The sequence below is a fragment of the Urocitellus parryii genome, chromosome 4 (genome assembly GCF_045843805.1).
Source record: "Urocitellus parryii isolate mUroPar1 chromosome 4, mUroPar1.hap1, whole genome shotgun sequence".
In the NCBI taxonomy this organism is placed as follows: Eukaryota; Metazoa; Chordata; class Mammalia; order Rodentia; family Sciuridae; genus Urocitellus; species Urocitellus parryii.
In genome coordinates, this window is record NC_135534.1 from 6181587 (window position 1) to 6206184 (window position 24598).

At 36.5% G+C, this 24598-nt stretch overlaps 1 protein-coding gene and 1 non-coding gene across 4 annotated transcripts in view; both read right to left on the reverse strand.

Annotated features, from left to right (window-relative positions):
• Window positions 1-24598, reverse strand: part of Kdm2a (lysine demethylase 2A) — a 109249-nt gene that overhangs the window by 46293 nt on the left and 38358 nt on the right. For all 3 annotated transcript variants that reach the window (XM_026396687.2, XM_026396686.2, XM_077797931.1), the window contains 3 exons: window positions 6681-6819; window positions 5750-5828; window positions 5096-5142 (listed from right to left, as the gene is read on the reverse strand). In XM_026396687.2, coding sequence (XP_026252472.1) covers window positions 5096-5142; window positions 5750-5828; window positions 6681-6819 — 265 coding nt within the window. The remainder of the gene's footprint in view (window positions 1-5095; window positions 5143-5749; window positions 5829-6680; window positions 6820-24598) is intronic.
• On the reverse strand, window positions 16507-16611 carry LOC113188404 (small nucleolar RNA U13). The gene has a single exon (XR_003301539.1). It is a non-coding gene; the product is annotated as a small nucleolar RNA U13 (small nucleolar RNA).

The following is a 24598-nucleotide window of genomic DNA, read 5'->3' on the forward strand; positions in this document are numbered from 1 at the left end:
TTTGTCAATTTTGTTAACTTTCTCAAAGCACTAACTTTTGATTTCACTGATTTTCTGTTGTTTTCTATTCTCTGTTTCATTTATTTCTGCTCTAATCTTTGTGGTCTTCATTTTCTATTCTTTTAGGTTGTAATGTCAGGTTTTTAATTTAGAATTTCCCTTCTTTTTAATGTCTTTTTTTTTTTTGGGGGGGGGGGATACTGGGGATTGAACCCAGGGCCTTGTGCATGTGAGGCAAGCACTCTACCAACTGAGCTATTATCACCAGCCCTAATGTTTAAGTCTTGAATAACTATAAATTCCATTCACCACATTCTGTAAGCTTTGTTTTTGTGTTCATTTGCCTATACATATTTTTCTAATTTCCCTTGTGATTTCTTCTTTGTTCCACCGGTTGTTTAAGGATATATTGGTTAATTCTGTGAACATTCTAGTTTTGTTACTTATTTCTACCTTTGTACCATTGTGGTTGGAAAAGATACTTTGATATTTCTTTAAAAATTTACTGAAACTTAATTTGTTGTCTAACATATGATCTATCTTGGAAATGTCCCATGTAATACTTCAGAATATGTATGCTATTGTTGTTTAGTATTCTATATATACCTGTTAAGTCTAATTCGTTTCTTCTGTTAAGTCCTCTTTCCTGTCTGGTTGTTCTATCCATTATTGAGAAAGGCTATTGAAGTCTTCAAACGTTATTGCATAGAACTGTGTATTTCATATTTCTCCCTTCACTTCAGTCAGTGTATACATATAGACACATACCTTATTTATTTACTTATTTAGTGGTCTGGGGATCAAACCCAGGGACTCACACATGCTACGACAAGTGTTCTACCTGATTTACATTGCCTTTGTGTTTAGTTTATTCTGTAATTACATATATAAATTTCTTTCTCATTTCTTTTTGGTTATCAGGGAATTTACATCTAACATCCAATAGTTAAGCTTTCTATTTTGAATATCAAACTGCTTAAATAACATACAAAAACTATTTTCCTTTGACAAACCATTCCTATCCTTTTGGTTTTCTTTTTTTTAATGTTGTGAATGGACCTTTACTTTATTTATATGTGGTGCTGAGAATCAAACCCAGTGCCTTACACATGCTAGGCAAGCACTATACCACTAAACATTACAACCCCAGCCCTCCCTTTGAGTTTTGATGTCACAAAATCACATCCTTATATGTGTGCCTCTGAACATAAACTAATAATTCTTTAAAATGCATCATCTCTTAAATTACATAGAAAATAAAAATTTGGAGTCACATCTAAAGTTTCAATAATACTAATTTTTAGACTAATAACTGTTGTTTTAAAACAGTCCTAAACTGGGGTACAGTGGCCTACAATGTTTCCAGGATACCTGGGAGCTCACTGAGGTAGGAGGATCACAAGACCAGAATGACTTTACAGGATTTAAATAAAAAAATAAAAAAAGGACTAGGGATGAAGTTCAATGGTAAAGCATTTGCCTAGCATGTGCATGGTCTTAGGTTCAATCCCCAGCATTGCAATATAAATAAATAAATAAACATTAGTCTTCAATCATGTAGAAAACAAGGAACTGGGCGTGGTGGAACATACCCATAATTCCAGCAATTTGTGTGGCTGAAGCAGGATGATTTTAAAGTTGAAGGCCAGCCTCAGCAAAGTAGCAAGGCCCTAAGCAATTTATCAAGAACTTCTCTCAAAAAGAAAAAATTAAAAAGGCTGGGGTTCAGTAAGTGCCCCTCGGTTCAATCCCCAGCACACACACCCCTACCTACCCCCCACCCCACACAGAGTAATAAACAAACCATTGTTACAATAATACTAGCTTATATAACTGTCCACGTATTTATCTTTACTGGGACCTTTATTTCTCTACATGGCTTCAAATTATTGTATAGTGCTTTCAATTCCCCTGAGAAACTGCTTATAATCTTATTGAGACTCCCTGTATGTGATGAGTCATTTTTCTGATGCTTGCAAGACTCTGACTTTGGCTTTTGAAAAGTTTATTTATGTGTCTTCATGAGGGTCTCAGAGTTTATCTGGAGTTCATTGAGCTCTTGAACTTTTTTTGGATGACTTTCATAAAATTTGGGAAATTTTCTGCCATTATTTCTTCAAATATTTTCTGTCCCTTTCTCTCTCTCCTCCTTTTGGTATTCCCTGAAGGTGTCCCCTTGGGCTCTTGGTTTGTTTTGTGCTGCTTTTAACAGAACACCTGAGAAGGGGTAATTTATAATGAATAGGAATTTATTGGCTCATAGTTCCTGGGGTCAGTAGGACCAACATCAAGGTGCCAGCACACGACAAAAGTCTTTTTGCTGTTTTAAACCTAGCAAAAGGAAAGAGGATGAAACAGAACAAGAAGGAACCAAACTCATTTTTTTTTTTAAATTTTTTTTTAAGGGCAGCATGAGGGTGGAGCATTCACAAAATAATCATCTCTTAAAACTGTTAGAAAGGCAATTAAATGTCAACATGAGTTTTGGAGGAGACAAACATTCAAACCGTGGCAGACTCTGTACTTTTCTTCAGTCTTTTGAATCTCTGTTCCTCAGACCCAATTGCCATTGTCCTACCTTTCAGTTCACTTTTTCTTTGTTTGTTTGTTCAAATATGTCTTTCAATCTCTTTAGTAAATTTCTGTACTTTTTAGGTTCAAAACCTTTTTTTTTTTTTTTTGGTTTTCTATCTCTTTGCTTATGTTTCCATGTCATTTGTACATCATTTTTCCTAATTTTCTGTATTTCCCTTTAGTTATTTCAGCATGTTTTAAGATATTTGTTTTAAAGTTGTTCTCTACTAGATCAGGTTTTTCTCAAGGACAATTTCTGTTGATTTACTTTTTTCCTTTGAGTTCATCATAATTTCCTGTTTCTTTGTATACTTTTTAATCGGCTACTGAAAACTGAACACATAAATCTAATAATGTGTAACTCTTGAAATCAGATTTTTTTCCCTTCCCAGGTTTTGCTATAAATATTGTTATTGTTTTGGGGCTTCTGATTACTGTAGGCTGTCTGTGTGGCAAGGATCAATCTGAAGTGTAAACAAAAGGTATAGTTAGTTTCTAATTTTCCCCATATATTCAGTTGCCTTTGACTATCATAGTCTGTAATGTCAGGCTCCCAGCTGGGTAAAGGAAAAAGGGAGGGGGAGAGGAAAGAGGGTGGTAAAGGGAATGGGCCTTTTAAATCTCCTGGAAATCATTTGGGTAGGGGGGAAGGGGCTTGCACCAACAATGGCCACCTAACTCTTTGTACCTCTGTGTGATCAGAAGCAGCCATCATAGGATCACAGCACAGATTCTCCAATATTTTGAAGGACCCTTTTTGCCCATCCTTCCTCCTGCAAACTGTTGCTTGACTTCCCATGGGCTTGGTTGGCAGGGTGGAGGGGGTGGCTGCTACTGTGCTACAACTTGAATTTTACCACGTATTACCATCCAAGTCTTATCCTGGATGTTGCAAGCCTTCAATGAACTGCAGCTCCAAAAGAGTTATAGTGGACAAATTCTGCCAGTACAATTACTGTCTGGGTGGGAAGCAAAGTTCTTACCACCATCCCAGAATCTCCTTTTGGAGTCTTTTTTTTTTTTTTTAATACTTTTTTAGTTGTAAATGAACACTCTTTCTCTCTTTCTTTCTTTCTTTAAAGTGGTGCTGAGGATCGGATCCAATGCCGCACCTGTACGAGGCAAGCATTCTACCACTGAGCCACAGCCACAGCCCCTGGAGTCTGTATTTCTAACAAGTTAACACAAATAGTTCTCATGAGGTCATCTGTAGTCCACAATTACCTTTGTAGATGTCCTACCTTATTATTTAAACTAATAATGTCTAACCAATAGAAAAAAGCTATGGTTATCAACTACCTCATGGGTCCAGGAAATTACTGTCCTGTACATTCATCAAGAAAAGAAGTGAGGGGCTGGGATTGTGGCTCAGCGGTGGAGCGCTCGCCTAGCATGTGCGGGACCCGGGTTCAATCCTCAGCACCATATAAAAATGAGGGCATTGTGTTGTGTCCATCTACACCTAAAAAAAAATAAAAGTTAAAAAAAAAAGAAAGAAAAGAAGTGAAATGATGGATTTGTAAGTATTCAAGCAGGTTATCTAAGTCCTCCTGAAAGAAAGCTGTGCATTTTAATTATTCAATAGATTTCCTGAGCACTTACTACTACACTCCAGGAGCTATGTTAGGTACTTGGATACATGGTGAAAGGCAAGTGGCTAGAATTTAACACACAAACAGTGAAAGGATGAATAATATAGGGATCAGAGAACCTTTCTCTACCTAGGATATGACTTTCACTCTTAGATAACAGAGGAGTTTTTATTCAGCAGTCTAACAAGGGCCCTCAAGTGGCCATGAGATAGTACTGCAATACTTAATTTCCAAAGCAAAGAATAGCACTGGAGTTTCAGTTCAACGGACAAAGTGTAAGAGAACCTTTACTGACTCCGGGAAGTTTTCTTCTTTAATTAGATTGTAAAAATTTGCTTTCTTTTCCTAAATTTTTCAGATCTTTTTTTTTTTTTTTTTTTTTTTTTGGTGGTGCTGGGAATTGAATCCAGGGCCTTGTTTCTGCTAGGCAAGCACTCTACCAACTGAGCTATATCCCCAACCTTTTAAATACAATAAAATATAAATCAAATTAAGGACTGGCTTTAATTAAATCACTGAGGAGAAATTTTAAAGTATCTACTTCTCAGTTTACAAAATTTCAAGTATTAGACAAGTTACCAAATGTAGCATTGGTTTGAATTTCTAAGAAATGTATCTACTATTTTAAGGATAAGGATAAAGAATCACAGATATCAATGTAGCTTGTTTCTTGGCTCAAAGGTACAAGTTTTGAGGTCCTGGGTATGATGCCCTGAAAACCAGTCTCTTTAGGGAGAGTGAGAATAAAGATGGTATGTAGGAAAAGGATCAAGATTCAAAGGTTCTATGCCTAATGAGTATCAAAAGAGAAAACTTTTATAACTCAAGTAGTTTCTAATCAAGTAAATATTTCAATATTCCCATGACTTTAAGCTCAAAGATTCAGGACTCTGTCTCAAAGACTCAGAGGCCAAAAGCTTGATACTTACCAACACACATTTTGACATCATTCACAGTGAAGTCTGGATCTGGCATCCTATGAAACAAATACTAGTAAGTATAAATGGAAAATACAACTTCTCTAGTCAATTTAAGATTTTCTTAAAGTACTGAGAACTCCCCAATCAGACACATCAATCTTTAGGACATATTTAGGTATAAGTTTATCTAATGTCTTAAAAAAATTACTTATTATGGTTCCCTCCATGGGGATTGACCCCAGAGGAACTCTACCACTGAGCCACATCCCAGCAACAGGGTCTCACTAAATTGCTGAGGCTGGCCTTGAGCTTGCAGTCCTACTGCCTCAATCACTGGGATTACAGGCATGCATCACCATGCCTAACTTTATAAATGATTATGCATTTACATTCTTACACAGAAAAATATCCAACAAATGAGCAATGATTTTTTAAGAATGGTATACTTCAAGAGATTTAAATTTCTTTTCTTTTTAGCTCATCTATACTTTTTCATTTACCTATAACATGAATCATTTGTATAACAAAAACATGTACTTTTTTTAAATAAGTGAGAAATTATTTTCAATTACCTAATGTTCTGGGTTCTCAATACTGCCATTGCCTATAGCCCTGAGGAAAGGCCATTTCATAATCATATCCAGCCAGACCCAGAATACTTACTTTATTCCAAGTCCATCAGAATTTTTGAAAATCAGAGGGTCTCTCAAGCCACCCCGCTGGATATACTCTACATTAAAATCTGTCATCGAAGAAAAAACATTATTAGAAAAACAAGTACAGTTAGAAAGATAAAAGGATCTAAGTAGTAAGGTATAGATCTATTATTTGGCGTATACAGTTGTACTCTGTTAATAAATAAACACTTGTTTCTAAGAAGCATCTCTTCAGAAGTAGGGAAAACACCCTGAGAAGCCAGGCTTGAGAAGTTTGCTAAATTTGTATCTCCACAGGAAGTTCAGAACTTAAGCAACAGAGTTGTCTCATAAATCCTAAGTAGGAATTATCATCACCCTGTCTCTTAGCCAAAAAATGATATGCATTTAACATTCTTGTCAGTTTGTTAAGAATCAAAACTACATGACACATGTGGAATTCCTTGGCTTCAGTGATATGGTTTTATTGCACTACTTTTTAAAACTTCTTATTTTTTACTTGTGGATGGACACAATACCTTTTTTTTTTTTTATTTTTATTTTTATGTGGTACCAGGAATCAAACCCAGTGCCTCACGCCTGCTAGGCAAGCGCTCCACCGCTGAGCCACAATCCCGGCCCTATTGTACTATTTTTAATTAAACACAATCCAAGGGATGGGAGGAGGAAAAAGCCTTTAGAAATTCCAAAAATACTCCTATCCCAATAAAAGACTACTTCTAATATATCAGAGAACAACTCAAGAGTATAAAAATGGGACAGAGGATGCATACAAGTGGCACTATATAAAAGAAAGAAAATAAATACGTAGCATCAATAGGTAATATTTCAGTTTCAGGATGTTAAACTCAGATTCTATGCCTTCCTACATCAAGTTCTCAGATTCTATGCCTTTCCTATATCAAGGGGTTACAGCTCTGAATCAAATTGATACTGACCTTTTCCCTCCATAAAAGTAACAAAATTGGCATTATATTTATTGGTGTGGAGTTTCTCTTCCAAGTCAAAAGTTCGTTTCCCTTCAATTTCATCATCTGAAATGCCATCATCTTCATAGCGTCGTCTCATGGTACCACGCTGGGAAAGAAGGGACATAAGGATAAAATCATGCACTTTTTTAGGCCCATCTACAAGCAGCCACGGTGTTTCCTACATGTATAGAGTGCGACTTTTAAACTCAGTTGCTTATCAAGCATTGGTTTTCCCTGTCTTATAAATCTCTTCTCTCAACTCAAGATCAGCTGATGTTCTCAGAATACACAGAATATAACAAAGTTTTAATGAGCCACTGGGTTCCCTACCTGTGAATTTTACCTCTGCTAACTCTTTAAGCCTAGATATTTACATTCACAGTGAAAACAACCAAATAGGATCTCCTAAATATTTTATTTGTCTACCATGGCTTATCAAAGTGGAGATAAACGATCTTTATAGACATTCAAGTGAAGATACAAAATATAATTATTTTCATAGAGGAGAGGTATACCTAAGATTAACTTTGTGAAACAACCTCATGAATAGACTAAAACATCTGAATAGATCACAAACTCTTATCCGAGATAATCTAAACAACAGCATGCTAAACAGCAGATGATTATTAGTATTAAAAGATAATACATCTTCAAGGAAAACACCTAAAAAGCTGCTCAATATCATTAATCATTACAGAGTTGCAAATCAAAACTGTAATGAGATACTACATATTTGCCAGGATAGCTACCACCAAAATTTGGGCAATAACAAGTTTTGGTGTGTGGAGAAATTTACATCCATAGGCAGGCGCGGTGGCACACACCTGTAGTCCCAGCCACTTAGAAAGCTAAGGCAGGAGGATCTTAAGTTCAAAGCCAGCCTTAGCAACCTAGCAAAATCTTGTCTCAAAATAAAAAATAAAAAGGACTGGGGATATGGCCCAGTGGTTAAGCACCCCTGGGTTTAATCTCAAGTAGCAAAAAGAACAAGGGGGCTACAATTATGCCTAGCATGTGTCAGGCTCTGGGTTCCATCCTCGCACCACATAAAAATAAATAAATAAAGATATTGTGTCCATCTACAACTAAAAAAAAAATAATAATAATAATAAAAAGAAAAACGAGGGCTGAGGCTGGTTTTGAACACACAATCCTCCTGCCACAGCCTCCTGAACCACTTGGGATTACAGGTGTGCGCCACCGAATCCAGCCAGATAATTATTTTAAAGGTGTGAAATGGTGATCACCTTCCATAAATAAACAAATGAACGACTAAATAAATAAATTAATTAATTAATAAGAAATGAAAAAGTCTGAAAGGGCAGAATTAAGCCATAAAAATAAAAATTAAAGGAAAGTAAATTTGTTATGTGCCAGAAGACTACAAAATTCAATTTATCACTTTTAGGTAGAAACATTCCAAGGATATCTTTTCCATATTTGGTAAAAGCCTTCCTTGGTACTTTGGTTGCCATAAATCACAGTTCAAAGTCCAAAAGACTCAACTTTAGCTAACTTTCACTTACTCTAAAAATACCATCATTATTCAAAATATTTAGGTGCATTTCTATTAGAGGCATTCAATGAAATGTTTCTTACATGGAGGTGTTTGTTCATTTACTTAAAGACATCATCCAGTTCTTCCCTTGCCTTGTTTTCTATATATGACTGAAAAGAAGTTCCAGAGATGAGTTCCAAGTATCTCATAGAATAAGGGTACAATACAAAACTATAATAAGTGTAGTTTTGTTTCCAAAACAGTTACTTTTAGAAAGCACTCATTTGCACTTTTTAACAAGAAAATAATCCTGTCATATTTTCAACCCTCACCCTTTCCTAGGTCTACCAAAAAAAAAAAGGAACCAATTGTGCTATTATCTCAAAATTTTTAACACACTAGCACAAAGTTTCCCCATCCTATCTTTTCACATGTTTTTATTTTCCCCTACATACAAGATTTGCAATTTTAAGTACACAGAGTGTAAGGATATAAGGAAGCCTCCTGCTCCAGTCAAGCCATTCCTATTTATTAAAGATAATAAAAAAAATGTCTGAATTTCTAATTTCTTTTTGACTGTTCCAACCAGGGAAATCAGTGACAATGTAAACACTGTGTCAGTTTTAACACTGTCAAGGATAAGGGGAAGTTTTTTCTTGTCTCCCTAAATTAATGTAAACTTCTAAGATCTATCCCATTAAGTGCCTTAAAAAAAAACATAACCAATTCTCACAATAACACTGGAGATCAGTATGCCATAATAATCTCTGCTATAGGTGAAACTCCAAAGGCAAGGTCACTTGAATATTAAGTAAATTAGCCACCAATCTCCTCCCACATCACTAATAATTCCAACTGACTTACTGGTGTGCTCTGAGCTTCTATTCCAGGTGCTTTTCATACAGTGATTTTAGGCAGACTTAAGAGAAATTACTGGCTTCCCATAGTTGCTAACCCTAGCTGGACTGAGCATCTCAGTAGGTAACAGGCACAAACTGAATATGGAAATCTATTTCAACCAAATTTTCTTTCAAAAGTAATTTGAATTTTTCAATGCTAACAGTAAGTTGTATTCCTGAAAATCAATAATCAATTTATTAGTATTATGGTTTGGATATGCGATGTCACATGGCCAGAGGTAAAATGATTAGGTTATGAGAGTCTTAGTCTAATTGATGGTTTAATAATCCACTGGTATGGATTAACCTGGTGGTAACTGCTGGCAGGTAGGGTGTGGCTGGAGGAGGTGGGTCACTGAGGTCGTGCCTTTCGGGTATTTTGTCTTTGCCAAATTCTGAGCTGTTTTTCTCTTCCACACCCTCTGCCATGATTTTTGCCTCATCTCAGGCACAGAAATATAAAGTGAACCATCTACAGACTAAGACTTCTGAAACTATGAGGGCCAAATAAACTTTTCCTCCTCTGCAATGGTTCTTGTCAGGTCTTTTGGTCACAGCCGACTAAAACACTTAGTCATTCGTTTAACATCACTAGTCATTAGGGAAATGAAAATCCAAAACAATAAAGATCCAGGTGTTGGGGGTGGTAGCTACACACCAGTTGTTCCAGTGATTTAGGAAGCAGAGGTTGAATTTGAGGTCAGCCCGGCAACTCAGTGAGACCCTCAAGACCTCAATGAGACCTTGTCTCAAAATAAAAAATAAGAAGGGCTGAGGATGTAGCTCACTGGTAAAGTGCCCCTGAGTTCCAACCCCAGTACCTTTAAAAAAAGAAAAAAGAAAAGAAACCTCACAGTGAGATATCACTTCCAGCCCATCAGTCAAATATTAAGTGTTGGTGAGGATTAAAATAGCACTGTAGCCTTTTGGAAAACACAGCCGTTTCTCAAATGATTAAACATAAAATTACTTTATGAAGTAGTAATTCTACTCCCAAGCATCTATTTACCCAAGAGAATGAAAACTGACTCACACAAAAACTTGTACATAGCAACTTTCCTCCCTGACCCTTTGTTTGAGACTGAAGCCCCAGGAATGCTCTACCACTTAACTACACCTCCAGCCCTTAACAGGGTTTTGCTGCATTATCCAGGATGGCCTCAAACTTGTGCTTCTCCTTCCTCAGCCTCCCAAGTAGCTGAAATTATAGGAAAGTACCACCATACCTGGCCTTTTTAAAAAAAAAAAAAAAAAAAAAAAGACAGCATCTTACCACATAGCCCAGATTAGTTTCAAATTCATGAGCTAAAGGAATCCTCCCACATTAGCCTCTTGGGCTGGACTATAGGCCTATACTACAATTCTCGGCTCTTAGAGCAACATTAGAGATAGCAACATTATTCAGAGTAGCCATGAAGTAGAAACAACCCAAAGATCCATCAAATGAAGAATGGATAAATAAAGCACAGTATATCCATACAATGCAATATTGTTTAGCAATAAAAAGGAGTTCATTACTGATAAATGCTATTAACTGAAAAATATATCAAGTGAAAAAAAGTCAGTCACTAAAGACCATATTATAATTCTGTTCAGATGAAATCTACAAAACAAGCAAATCTATAGAGACATAAAGTACATTAGTGGTTGTCAGTAGCTGGGTGGACAGAAGATGGGCAATAACTGCTAATGTGTTCTGGGTTTACCTGGATAACAAAGAGTTCTGAAATTAGATGGTGGTAACTGACGTTTGTACAACTTTGTGAACATACTAAAAATACTGCTGAATTATAAATTTTAAAAGGGTGAGCCAGGCGCAATGGCACACACGTGTAATTCCAGCAACTTGAGAGGCTGAGACAGGAGAATGGCAAGTTCAAAGCCAATCTCAGCAAAAAGCAAGGTGCTAAGCAACTCAGTGAGACCCTGTCTCTAAATATAAAATAGGCTGGGGATGTGCTCATAGGTTCAAGTGTCCCTGAATTCAATTCATGGTATTCAAAAAAAGGGGGGAGGGGAAATTTTTTGACATATAAATTGTATCAATAAAAAAATAATAATTATTGGATTGGGGCTGTGGCTCAGTGGTAGAGCACTTACCTACATGTATGAGGCACTGGGTTCAAACCTCAGCACCACATAAATAAATAAAGGTACTATGTCCATCTACAACTAAAAAATGTATTTAGAAAAAATAAAATAATTAACAATATGTAAAAGAATAAAAGATAGCATAATGGATATGCTTGTGAAAAGCAGTATATTTTTATAATGAAAAAAGGTTTGATGTGGACCAATAAAAAAAGCCACTGTTCAAGAATATTTTTTGAGAAACTACAATCTTTTTCTAAATGATTCCCATAGTCATTTTAGTTAATTTTCTGTGAAGGGGAACAGTGACTAAAACAAAACAGTATTTCATTAACTAGTATTATGTGCCAGGAATGCAAAAGCAATTTGTTAATTCTGAGAATTTCCATTACATCTAGTGATCTAATTCACCACACTAACACATTAAAGAAGTAATATGTGGTCATCTAGATCTATGCAGCCCAATATGGTAGCTTCTAGTGATATGTGGCTATTAGATTTAAATTAAGATTAAATACATTTTTTATGCAGAATGTTGGGAAAACTGGATATCCAACAATGAAGTTGGAACACCTTACTTTATGTCACATGCAAAACAAAAACAAAACAAAAACTCTCAAAATGGATTGAGACATAAAAACCAAAATTGTATAATTCTTAGAGGGGGACTAGGATTGTGGCTCAGAGTGAGAGCTTTCACCTCGCATTTGTGAGGCACTGGGTTTGATCCTCAGCACCACATAAAAATAAAATATTGTGTCCACCTATAACAAAAAATATATATATATTAAAAAAAAAGAGGAAAATAGTAGAGAAAATTGACACTAAATTTGGTCAGATTTCTTCGGACATGACACCAAAAGCACAGGCAACAAAAGAAAAATCAAATAGATAAATTATATTTCAACAAAATTAAAAACTTTTGTGCAAAGGACACTCTCAAGAGATTAAAAACACAAACCACAGAATGGAAGAAATATTGTCAAATCATTTATCTACTAAAGGGTTAATATCCAGAATATTTAAAGAATTCTTACAAAAACAACAGAACAAACAAATCAAATTAAAAAATGGGCAACCGCAGGCTGAGGTTGTGGCTCAGTGGTGGAGTGCCTGCCTAGCATGTGTGAGACACTGGGTTTGAGTCTTAGCACCACATATAAATAAATAAAGGTCCATCAATAACTAATAAAAATTAAAAAAAAAATTGGGCCACCCAAATGTATGTTTCTCAAAAAAAACAACACAGGAGGTAGGGATATAGCTCAGTTGGTAGAGTGCTTGCCTTGCATGCACAAGGCCCTGGGTTCAATCCCCAGTACCACAAAAAAAAAAAAAAAAAAAAAAAAAGGCCTATGCCAGAAGCTCAGTGATAGAGAAGGAAGGAGCTTGGTGGTAGATAGGCAGTAAGCTGTCTAAAGGCTTCCACATCTTCCTCCACAACACCCAACACCCTCCAAAATTAAACAAACTCCTATATACCTCAACTATCAACCAGGTGGAGCTGGACGCAGTGTATACACCTATAATCCCAACATTCTGGAGTCTAAGGCAGGAGGATCAAAAGTTCAAAAGTTCAGCCTCAGCAATTGAGGCCCTAAACAACTTAAGTGAGATGCTGTCTCAAAATAAAATGTAGATGTAGCTCAGTGGTTAAGCACTCTGGGGTTCAATCCCTGATACCTCCCCCCACCCCGCCAAATCAACCAGATGTTAAAAGTCAGTTCTTTTGGAGAATTTAAGTGTTTCTATTCCCAAATAAGCCCAAAGGAGCCAGAGAAGTAGTAATATAAAATATGAAAAAGTCTGCTGCTCTTTTAATCAGAAAGGTGAACAGTGATGCCAGGGCAAAGTAATGACAGCAGCTAATGTCTGAATGCTTACCACAAACCCCATACTGGCTGGAGCTGGGGCTCAGTGGTAGAGCACTTGCCTTGCACATGTGGGGGCACTGGTTCAATCCTCAGCACCACATAAAAATAAATAAAGATATTGTGTTCATCTACAACTAAAAAAATTTTTTTTAAAAGCACCATGCATGTATTATCACATTTAAATCCAACATCTACATGATATATTATCCTCTCTACAAACAAGGAAAATGAAGGACAGAAGTAGTAACTACCCAACTTACAAAATAACTGGTGTGGCTTAGGAACTAGAGTGGCTGGGGTTAAAACCCAGGCACTTTGGATCTGGAGCTGACAGCCCTAACCACGCAGCTCTATATGCTCCTGAAATTGTGTGGGAACAAAACTTCAGCCAAATCAGTAGCTTGAGGCAGCTGGAAGAAACTGTCAAAGGAGACTTCAGACAGCTGAAATGGTTCTGGCAGAGACAGAAGGTAAAGTGGTGGAATGAGTTTGCAACAAAAGAGACCGTCTTTTTTTTTTTTAATATTTATTTTTTAGTTGTAGTTGGGCACGAGACCTTTATTTCACTATTTTTATGTGGTACTGAGATCGAACCCATGGTCTGGCACGTGTGAAGCAAGTGCTCTACTGATGAGCCACAACCCCAGCCCCAAAGAAGACTGTCTTTAAGTAAGAAAATCATGCTTGGTAAATAGATAATTAGCAAAGCCTCTTCCTCAGAGTGGGAGGTTTCTTATATTTGCTAAGATACATTATATTTCTAGTTGTTTATGCCACTTTTATTTAATATTCTACCATTCCTGATTTCTAATTCTAGCTTTTATTTCACAAATTATTATACTGATTATTCCCTATTCGGCATAAAATAAAAATATTGCTCGTTAGGACAAGGTACCTTTCTATATCTCAAAAGTACTTTGCACTCAGTACATTTATTATATGTATACTATGAAAATCTGTTCTTATTCTCATGAAGATATCTATAGTCAGAGTGACATTTTATTATATATCTTCTTCAATGATGAAACTACCAATATTTTTTATTAAGATTAATTTCTTCATCTCCTATTTCTACAAAGAAATTTAAAATTCTAATTTTACCCCACTGCATGAAAGAAAAAAGTTTTTTTCTTGCTGGTAGATGATGCCAAGAAGCCAAGTAACAACTAGGTCTTTATGTCTCACCTTTGAGCTCCTGCTTTAAAAAAAAAAAAAAAAAAAAAAAAAAAAAGCTTAGGGCATTTTTTAAAACTGTGAAGTTGTATAGATTAAATATGAATATTTGCAACATATACCAAACCCTTACTTCATAGCTTTAATATACATTTATCTATTTAATATGCAGTATCTACTTTAAAGAAAGAAGCTAAGTTCTCACTCCAAATAAAAGAATACTATTCAAATAAGCAATTAAATTTTAAAATGCGATTATTTTCAATTTCTTTGCAAGATCACACTTTGGGGCGGGTATGTGTTGATCACTGTCTATTTCCCTCTGTACCAGTCTCATGTATTTATCTGAATACATTTATTCATACAAAAAGATTACACAGAATATGAAATAACAGCCAGATTCTCAGTATACAAAGATAAAAAGGCACAGTCATTTTCTCTTTTAGTTGTAGATGGACACAATACCTTTATTTTATTTATTTTTATATGGTGGTGAGGATCAAACCCAGTGTCTCATGCATGCTAGGCAAGCGCTCTGCCACTGAGCTACAACCCCAGCCCAAAAGGCATAGTATTAACTCTATAGGAAATCACAGGCCAGTAGGGGAAGAAAGATAAATAAATATAGTATTAAAATTAACAAAGAGGGAATGCCAAAGACTCCACATAAATGACACTAGAAAAGATGTTTATTCATTTAATATAACTTTATGGAACACTTACTAAATACCAGCAACTATGTATAAAGACTGTTGCTCTCTACAGCTGGTCAGACCTATAATTCCATCTACTCAGGAGGAATAACTCAGTAAAATCCTGTCTCAAAATAAAATTAAAAGAACTGCTAATGTAGCTCAATGGTAGAGCACTTGCCTGCCATGTGCAAAGCCCTGGATCTATGCCCCCACTACTGCAAAAAAAAAAAATTTTTAATGAACATACATACATAAACAGAAGTAATCCTAGTTCAGATGTTCTAACTAAAGTACATTCTTGCTGGGCACAGTAGCACAGGCCAGTAATCCCAGTGGCTCAGAAGGCTGAGGTAGAAGGATCCTGAGTTCAAAGCCAGCTTTAGCAACTTATCGAGGCCCTAAACAACTTGGCAAGACCTGACTCAAAATATAAAAAGGGCTGAGGGCTGGGGATGTGGCTCAAGCGGTAGCGCACTCGCCTGGCATGCGTGCGGCCCGGATTCAATCCTCAGCACCACATACAAATATGTTGTGTCCACTGAAAACTAAAAAGTAAATATTAAAAAAAAATTCTCTCTCTTTAAAAAAAAAAAAAAATATATATATATATATATATATATATATATATGGCTCGGGATGTGGCTCAGTGGTTAAGCACCCCTGCATTCAATCCCTGGTACCAAAAAATAAAAAAATCATTCTTTGTTTTCCCAGAAATCCGTCTTCTTGGATAGTGACAAAAGCAGTTCTTACAATATTAAACTTCCTATTAATATGTAAACGTGAATGAGGTTTATCCTCCAAAAGTAATCTAGTCGAACCACCAGAGAACCAATGTGGTGGCACATGTCTGTAATGTCAGTGACTTGGGAGGCTGAGGCCCTAAGCAACCTGGCAAGACTCTGTCTCAAAACAAAAAAATAGAAAGGGCTAGGTATATAGCTCAGTGGTAAAGTGCCTCTGCATTGAATCCCCAATACCAAGAAAAAAAAAAAAAAACAAGGGTGTAAAGGGGCAGAGAATCTGGAAATTAACAGCATTTGTCAATGTTTAAGCAATCTTGGACACGCATTTCTTGAGTAAATGTGAAATAAAGATGTGAAACTTCACTCTATCTTCTGCTGTCCCATTCTTTGAAAATTTCACTTCTTTTCTATAGCACCAGAACAGTTTTAAAATTTAGCATTCTTAATATATGACATAAAAATTAGCCTGCACTAAATGAAATCATAACCTCAAAGAAAATAAAATATCTGCCTTTCTCATTATTTACCTTCTAGAATAGAAAAGGGGATCCCTCCAGCCCTAGGGACTCAAAATCAGGGCTAGGGACTCAAAATCAGGGCCTTCTGCATAGTAGACAAACACTCTACCACTGAGTTATCCCAGTCCTTTTATCTTTTGAGACAAGATCTTACTAAATTGATGATGCTGGCCTTAATGTTCCAATCTTCCGGCCTCAGCCTTCTAGGAAGTTGGGATTACATGTGTATACCACCATACCTACCAGAAAAGAGAATTTTAAAAGGCCTGAGTTCACTAAGAAATAATTTCCCCCCCTCACGTCATACAGGTAATGTGCCGATGTGGTAACAGGGTTTAGAGGGAGGCACATCTCACACAATAGCATGAACACCCAATTATCATTGTGCTTACGAACCGAAGGATCTAAGAAATAATCTTTAAAAATCACCCCTACACAAAAAATTGGAAAACCACAGTAATTCAGAAATACTCAGTTTTCAAGTCAATCAATTTCTTAACTTTATTTTCTGATGTTTCTGATGAAACATCCAGTGAGATTCAAATACTTCCTATACGCTTTTGGTTACTGCCTGATTTCTTTTCTTTTTTTTTGGGGGGGTACTGGGGACTGAACTCTGGGGTACTCAACCACTGAGCCATGTACCAGTCCTATTTTGTATTTTATTTAGAGACAGAGTCTCACAGAGTTGCTCAGCACCTCATCTTTGCTGAGCCTGGCTTTGAACTTGCAATCCTCCTGCCTCAGCCTTCTGAGCCGCTGGGATTACAGGCCTGTGCCACCTTACTCGGCTTTGATTTATTTCTATAGCAACAGACACCCAGAACACAAACAATATAATGCCTATTTTTTCATCATTTTCTGTATCGTTCCAATTTTAGTATATGTGCTGCCAAAGCGAGCACTTTCATCATTTTCTGTAATTGATGTAGCTGTAAGTCATATGATACATGGTACAGGCCATGCCAATTTAGTTTCTAAAAGTTAAGGATAGGGGTTGGGGTTGTGGCTCAGTGGTAGCACGCTTGCCTAGCATGCATGAGGCACTGGGTTCAATTCTCAGCACCATATACAAATAAGTAAAATAAGGTCCATCAACAACTAAAAAATTTTTTAAAAGTTAAGGATATATTTGTTACACAAAACAACTTATGGAAAAAGAATAAGCCCCTACAAGTTTACCTTGAAGATAAAGGAGAAATATGAATGACTTTCCTTTTTTTTTTTTTGCCAGCCACCAAAAAAGAAACTATGACCTGAAAGGACAGCTTGTCCTGAAAACAGTCACTACCTCTAGATATTTGCTCAGTAAATAACATAAACCATGAAATGATTCACTCATGCTGTGTCTAGGTCTTTAAGTGAGTTTAAACAGTCATCTGAAACCTGAAGACATAATGTAAATGCACCAATTGCCACAGTCCTCATCAGGTTGATTTCCTCCATGACCCTTCTCTGGATCTACGATTAATGTTTTGATTCAAAAAGGCCAATCTCCTAATCAACATATGACCTCTTTTCAAATAGTCAAACTTCAGATTTATGAAATTTCATATCTAGGAATAAAAGCTTTAGATTAAAAGCTGGTATTTTAAAATACTCCCCATAAACACATTCTTCACTCTCCCACCACTACATTAAAGTTCTGGCAAGACCTCTTCTAAGCATTTAGTTACCCCATCTGTACCAACCAAAGTTAAAGCACAGAAAACTCTGTTTTCGTTTCTGAATTTACCTAAGAACACTGGTGTAAGAATGATAAACTGACCCACACAATTAAAAAGGAAACGTTAATAAAAACAACTATGGGCTGGGGATGTGGCTCAAGCGGTAGTGTGCTCGCCTGGCATGCGTGCAGCCTGGGTTCGATCCTCAGCACCACATACAAATAAACATGTTGTGTCCGCCGAAAAACTAAAAAATAAATATTAAAATTCTGAAAAAAATAAAAAATAATAAATAAATAAAAATAAAAACAACTATGCCTAAGTCACCAGGAACGATGACTTATTAGTTAATCATCTTAGTCATCAGATGACTTAGTCTGCATCTTAGGGCTAAGTTTCTACAGACCTGAATTGTCATATCATCAAATCATTTCAATCAAGTTAAAATTCCTATATATGGGGCTGGAGATGTGGCTCAGCGGTAGCGCGCTCGCCTGGCATGCGTGCGGCCCGGGTTCGATCCCCAGCACCACATACCAACAAAGATGTTGTGTCCGCCAAGAACTAAAAAAAAAAATAAATATTAAAAAAAATTCAAAAAAATAAAAGTTAAAAAAAAAATAAAAATAAAATAAAATAAAATTCCTATATATAAAATATTCACTTTTAGGCATACCCCTCTCTTTATTATAAAAAGGGCTGAGGGCTGGGGATGTGGCTCAAGCGGTAGCGCGCCACATAATAAAACTACATAACGACAACAAGATAATTAGAGTCAGAAATGAGTGTGTGTCTAGGTATTGCCGCTTGGGCCTAAATTCCCTAATCTTCATTTTTTTGTATGTGAAAATATCAAGAATTTCACCCCTAATGCACAGGATAGTTATAAAGTTTAAATGAGAATATAAGTACTTTTTTTTTTTAATGTACAAATACTTTGCAAACTTGGCCTTATAAATGAAAAAGGAGGCCACAGTACAGTGTAACAGGGTCTGGACTTGGTTTCTGGAGTTCAAATCCTGGTTCAGCCTCTCACTGTACATGAGTAATGTAATTAATGATAACAGACACCACTGTACAGGGTTGTATGAAGATTATCTAATCCAATGTTTAGTCATGCATTCTTGAAAAATATTACCAACTATGGTTCTGAACATGAATCAACATTGGATTAGATAATCTTTTCCCAAAAGAATGGTTTATATGGCTTGAGACAAGGTCTATGTCATATACCTATTCTCAAATGTCATTTAACATCAGATAAGATTTTATCTTCCACCATCCCAAGTGATAGGCCTCTAATATGATTCCAAGTCCACACGCTTTGGAAGAAACTTTTTGAAAAAAAAATTTATTTTTTAGTTGTAGTTGAACACAATATTTTATTTATTTTATCAACGGTAGAGCGCTCGCCTAGCATGTGTGAGGCCCTGGGGTTGATCCTCAGCACCACATAAAATAAATAAACAAAATAAAGGTATTGTGTACCACCAAAAAATAAATATTAAAAAAAGATTCCATTATCTTTAAATCTCTCCACACCAAATATATAATCATAGAGATGAAATTTTATGAAGCTCATTAACTGTAAGTACCATTCCCTGAAAATTTTTGTTACAACTAAGTATATCCAGTTGTATAGCTCTAGATCATAATATGAAATGTATTTTCCACTACACAGTAATCAAAAACTCTGAAAAACGATGTACTACAATATACTAATTTCCCTAGTCTACTGCCTATGTCCTTATCCTGAACTTATAGGATTCCTTGTGTAAAAACAGCATTTGGACAATGGATCAAGCTGTAGATTTCTTACTATCCGGGCAAAGAAGGCCTGCCTCTGGCTAACTGCAACAAATGGAAACCACACATCATGAAAGGCAAAGCCTGTTCTCACCAGCAGCTCAATCTTCACCCTGAGCAAAATTCAGGACATCCAGAGTTCTCACCAATAGCCTCCCTGAGAGGCTACAAAGAATAATTCTATTGGTATCAATGGCTGAAATATAACATCATTGCCACTTTTACTCAACCAAGACTGAACTGTAGAACTTTGTTTCAAAGTTCCTTTACCAATGAGTCCAAATAAGCCAAAAGGAAGCTAGATGAATTATCAGAAAATGCAGGGAGGCAGGGCTAAATTCAGTGATACATCACAGCAACATACACTTTGTATGTGTGATAACCATACAAGTAAAATAACCATCACCACTGTTCATCTCCAAAACTTTTTCATCATCCCATACTAAAACCACACTCACTGGAATTTTTCCCCCATAGATCCTCTTTTTCTGATATTAACATACTCTAACTGCAACTATTTCTCCCTTCCAAGAATAGACCAATTCCAACTACTAAATGAACTTTGAAGTGAAAAAGTCAAGTTTTAAACCGGACGCAATGGTACGTACATGGCTGTAATCTCAGAGGCCGGGGAGGCTGTAGCAGGAGGATTGTGAGTTCAAAGCCAGCCTCGGCAAATTATCAAGGACCAAAGCAACTCAGCAAGACCCTGTCTCTAAATAAAATACAAAAAAAGGGCTGAGAAGTGGCTGTAGTTAAGGGCCCCTGAATTCAATTAACTGGTACAAAAAAAAAAAAAGGCAAATTCTGTGAGAGTAAAATCTTTTTTTTACACCTTTTCTCATAAACCCAACTTCCAGTTTACAAGGAAACTGTTTAGAAAAACAAACTACATAATGGTCAGATGTGATGGTATATACCTGTAATCTCAGCAACTCAGGAGACTGAGGAAAGAGGTCACAAATTCAAAAGACTTAGGCAACTCCGTGAGACCTTGTCTCAAAAAATAAAAAGTGCTGGAGATATAGGTCAGTGTAGAATGACCCCTGGGCTCAATCCCCAGTACTACCAAACAACAACAACTACACAATGAAGAAACAGAGAAATACAATATGTAGAGCATTTTGGAGTAGAGGCGGGTAATCAGGGATTGAACCCAGGGACACTTTACCACTGAACCACATCCAACCCCTTTTCATATTTTACTTACAGACAGGGTCTCACTGAGTTGCTTAGGGCCTCGCTAAATTGCTGACGCCAGCTCTGAACTCACAATCCTCCTGCCTCAGCCTCCTGAGCCGCTGTGATTACATGCATGCACCACCATGCCTCACAGGCATGAGGGGCATTTTATAGGACAGTGTCATCCACACAAACATAATCAACTGATGTTTGAAAGACCAGAGGCAATTAACTGAATATAAAAAGGATAGTCTTTTCAACAAATGGTGCTGGAAAAACTAGACATTTGCACAAAGCATATAAATTGAAACAATGACCATATAATATTCAGAAAAACTAATTCAAAATGTATTATAGACCTAAACATAAATTGTGAAACTATTAAACTTTGAGAACAGGAGAAAACCCTATAAATTATTTAAAATGTAATCGATACCATATCATCATAAGTATAAAAACTTAGTGGGCTATTTCTTTTAAATACTTTTTTAGTTGTTCATGTACCTTTATTTTATATGTGGTGCTGAGAATGAACCCAGTGCTTCACACATGCTAGGCAAGCTCTCTACCACTGAGCTACAACCTTAGCCATATATATATATATATATATATATATATATATATTTTTTTTTTTTTTTGGAACAAGTCTTCAAGATTCAATGTGTACCTTATTATCATTACATCTTAATTTAAACTAGCCACATTCACATGTCCAATGGCTATATGTGGGTAGTTGTACTGGATAGCACAATTCTGTTGAAAGAAGCAGAGAACTATAAAACTAAGGAAATCATGGGCTGGGATACAGTGCAGCTGGTAGTGCACAAGGCCCTGGGTTCAACCCCCAGCACCAAAAAAAAAAGGAAATCAGCCATCAAAAAAAGCAATTTTTAAAAAAATTTATTTTTCTGGGGGCTGGGGTGGTAGGGTGGTAGCTCAGTACTCGTCTAGCATGCATGAGGCACTGGGTTCGATCCTCGGCACCACATAAAAACAAAATAATGTATTCACCTAAAACTGAAGATACATAAATAAATAAATATTTTTTAAAACTTTATTTTTCTAGTAGCTGGGATTATAGACATGCACCACCACACTGGTTCAAGAAGGCAATTTAATGTATGTGAATTCCAAGGAAACATATCCTAAAATTGCTCTGTATTTCCAGTAGGAAAGTGAGACTAACATAATTTTACGAGGTGTTATTTAAAAACGAAACTCAAACCAGGCATGGTGGCGTGCACACTTGTAATCACAGCAGCGCAGGAGGCTGAGACAGGAGAATCCAGCCTCAGCAAAGGCAAGGCACTAACTAACTCAGTGAGACCCTGTCTCTAAATAAAATACAAAATAGGGGTGAGAATATGAATCAGTTGTTGAATGCCCCTCAGTTCAATCCCTGGTATCCAAAAAAGAAAACTCAACCCCTGCTCCTAGAATCCTCCATATCTTCCAAGCAAAGGAGATTATTACCTCTCTATGCAGCCTTTATCTCTCTGTTCAGTTTGAACACAACAATGAAACACCCCCAAAATGATTAGAATTAGCACCATTTTACCTTGGCATTTTCCTTTGTCTACTGACTTCCCCCATACAGTTTCTTTCAACTGACCTCTAATTGCCCAGGGGAGAGAGATCAGATCAGATCCAGTTGCTGGGATTATCCCAGCAATTTGGAAGGCTGGGGCAGGAGAATCCCAAATTTGAGGCCAGTCTCAGCATCTTTTTTTTTTTTTTTTTTTTTTTTTTAAAGAGAGAGTGAGAGAGGAGAGAGAGAGAGAGAGAGAGAGAGAGAATTTTTAATATTTATTTTTTAGTTCTCGGCGGACACAACATCTTTGTTGGTATGTGGTGCTGAGAATCGAACCCGGGCCGGGCCGCACGCATGCCAGGCGAGCGCACTACCGGCTTGAGCCACATCCCCAGCCCCCAGTCTCAGCATCTTAAAGAGACCCTGTCTCAAAATTAAAGGGAGGCAGCTTACTGGTAGAGTGCTCTAGGTTCAAGGTACCAGGAGAAAAAAAAAGAAGAAAAATTCTGCCAGTACAAGTGGCTATAGAACAACTAGTGTCACTTCAAGATCAATCTCCTTCACTAATTAAGTAGCCTGCAACCCATTTCTCAGTGTTTACATATAAAAATAAAATATAAAAATGCCCAAAATAAGTACACTTGAGGATCAGTGAAATGTGAACAGTAGTTTCAATTACTCTTCACTATTATCTTCCCCCAATCCTGCCCTTGCCCCCCCGGCCAAAAAAAAAAAAAAAAGATGGTCAAATTTTCATATGACAAAAGGAAGTATCATTTTTTTACTTGTCAAACTAACAAATGATATCTTTGACCCCTAGTTGTAGAATTTAAGCCCGGCCAGGTGAAGTATGCTTATAATTCCAGCAGCCAGGAGGCTAAGGCAGGAGGATCTCAAATTCAAAGCCAGCCTCAGCAAAATCAAGGCCCTATGCAATTCAATGAGACTCTGTCTCTAAACAAAATAAAAAATAGGGCTGGGGGTATATGGATCAGTGGTTGAGTGCCCCTGAGTTCAATCCCAGTACAAAAAAAAAGAAAAGAAATAGTGAATTGGGGACTGGGGTTGCAGCTCAGTGGCAGAGTGCTCACCCAGAACTTGTGAGACACTGAGTTTGATCCTTGGCACCATGTAAAAATAAGTAAAATAAAATAATTATGTCCATCTACAACTAAAAAAATATTTTTTAAAAAACGTGAATTTCCTAAGTTTTACTGGCCAGAAAAGTCACGTGTACTTTTTTGGTAAATAGCTGAAGTCATGTTTCTTCTTTCTAATTTCTTCCCTTTGACTTAACCTTTCTTCTAGAGTTGAAAAAATATTCTATAATTTGGTGGAAAATCTCCTACTGCATAATAATTTGAATCTTTCTATATTTTGGTTACTGATTCTATCAAATACAGATTCTAATACGTATTAATTATTATACTTACAAAATTACTATTAAATTATTATTCATTCTATTCTTGATCTATGAAGCAGAGTGTGTGTGTCGAAAAGAGGGGGGGAGGGAGGGAGGGAGAGGGGGAGGGAGAGAGAGAGGGAGGGGAGGGGAGGAATATGTAAAAAAGGCAAAGAAAAAGGCAGAGTCATACAAACTGATTAAATAGTTAACCTTTGGCATAGGGGTAGATAAATAGGAAAGGCTGATGGGTTCTTTGGCCTTATCTGTGGTATTTAATTTCATACCATGCTTGTTGGCTGTATAGTATGGTTAAACATCAATCAGATGTTGGTCATGTAATTTATGACTGGTTGGTCATGTAATTTATTAAGCTTTGAGATTTACAATAAATCACATTTACTGAAAGTTCACTGAATTCAGTCTGTATTTACTAACCCATTAAACCCTCAAACAATCCTAAAAAGGTAGTTGTTATTATTAGCTTCCAATTTAGAAATAAGCATACTTGAGACTTGGAGGATGTAAGTGCCCTGTTCAAGGTCACACAAATGTTAAAGCCGGGAAGGAAATGCACCAAAATCAGGCTGCAGCCCTGCCAAAGGAATATTGAGTTAATTCAGAAATAAAAAGAAAATACTTTTAAAACTTTTACATTGTTAAAGAGCTTCAGGGGGAAAAAAATCTGCTTACTTATCTGCCAGGCTCAGAAAACAAAGCAAAAATTAACACCTCGGGATATTTCTTGATAGTTCATAAACCATGCTGAACATGGTTATAATGTCCGAAACCTATAAAAAAAG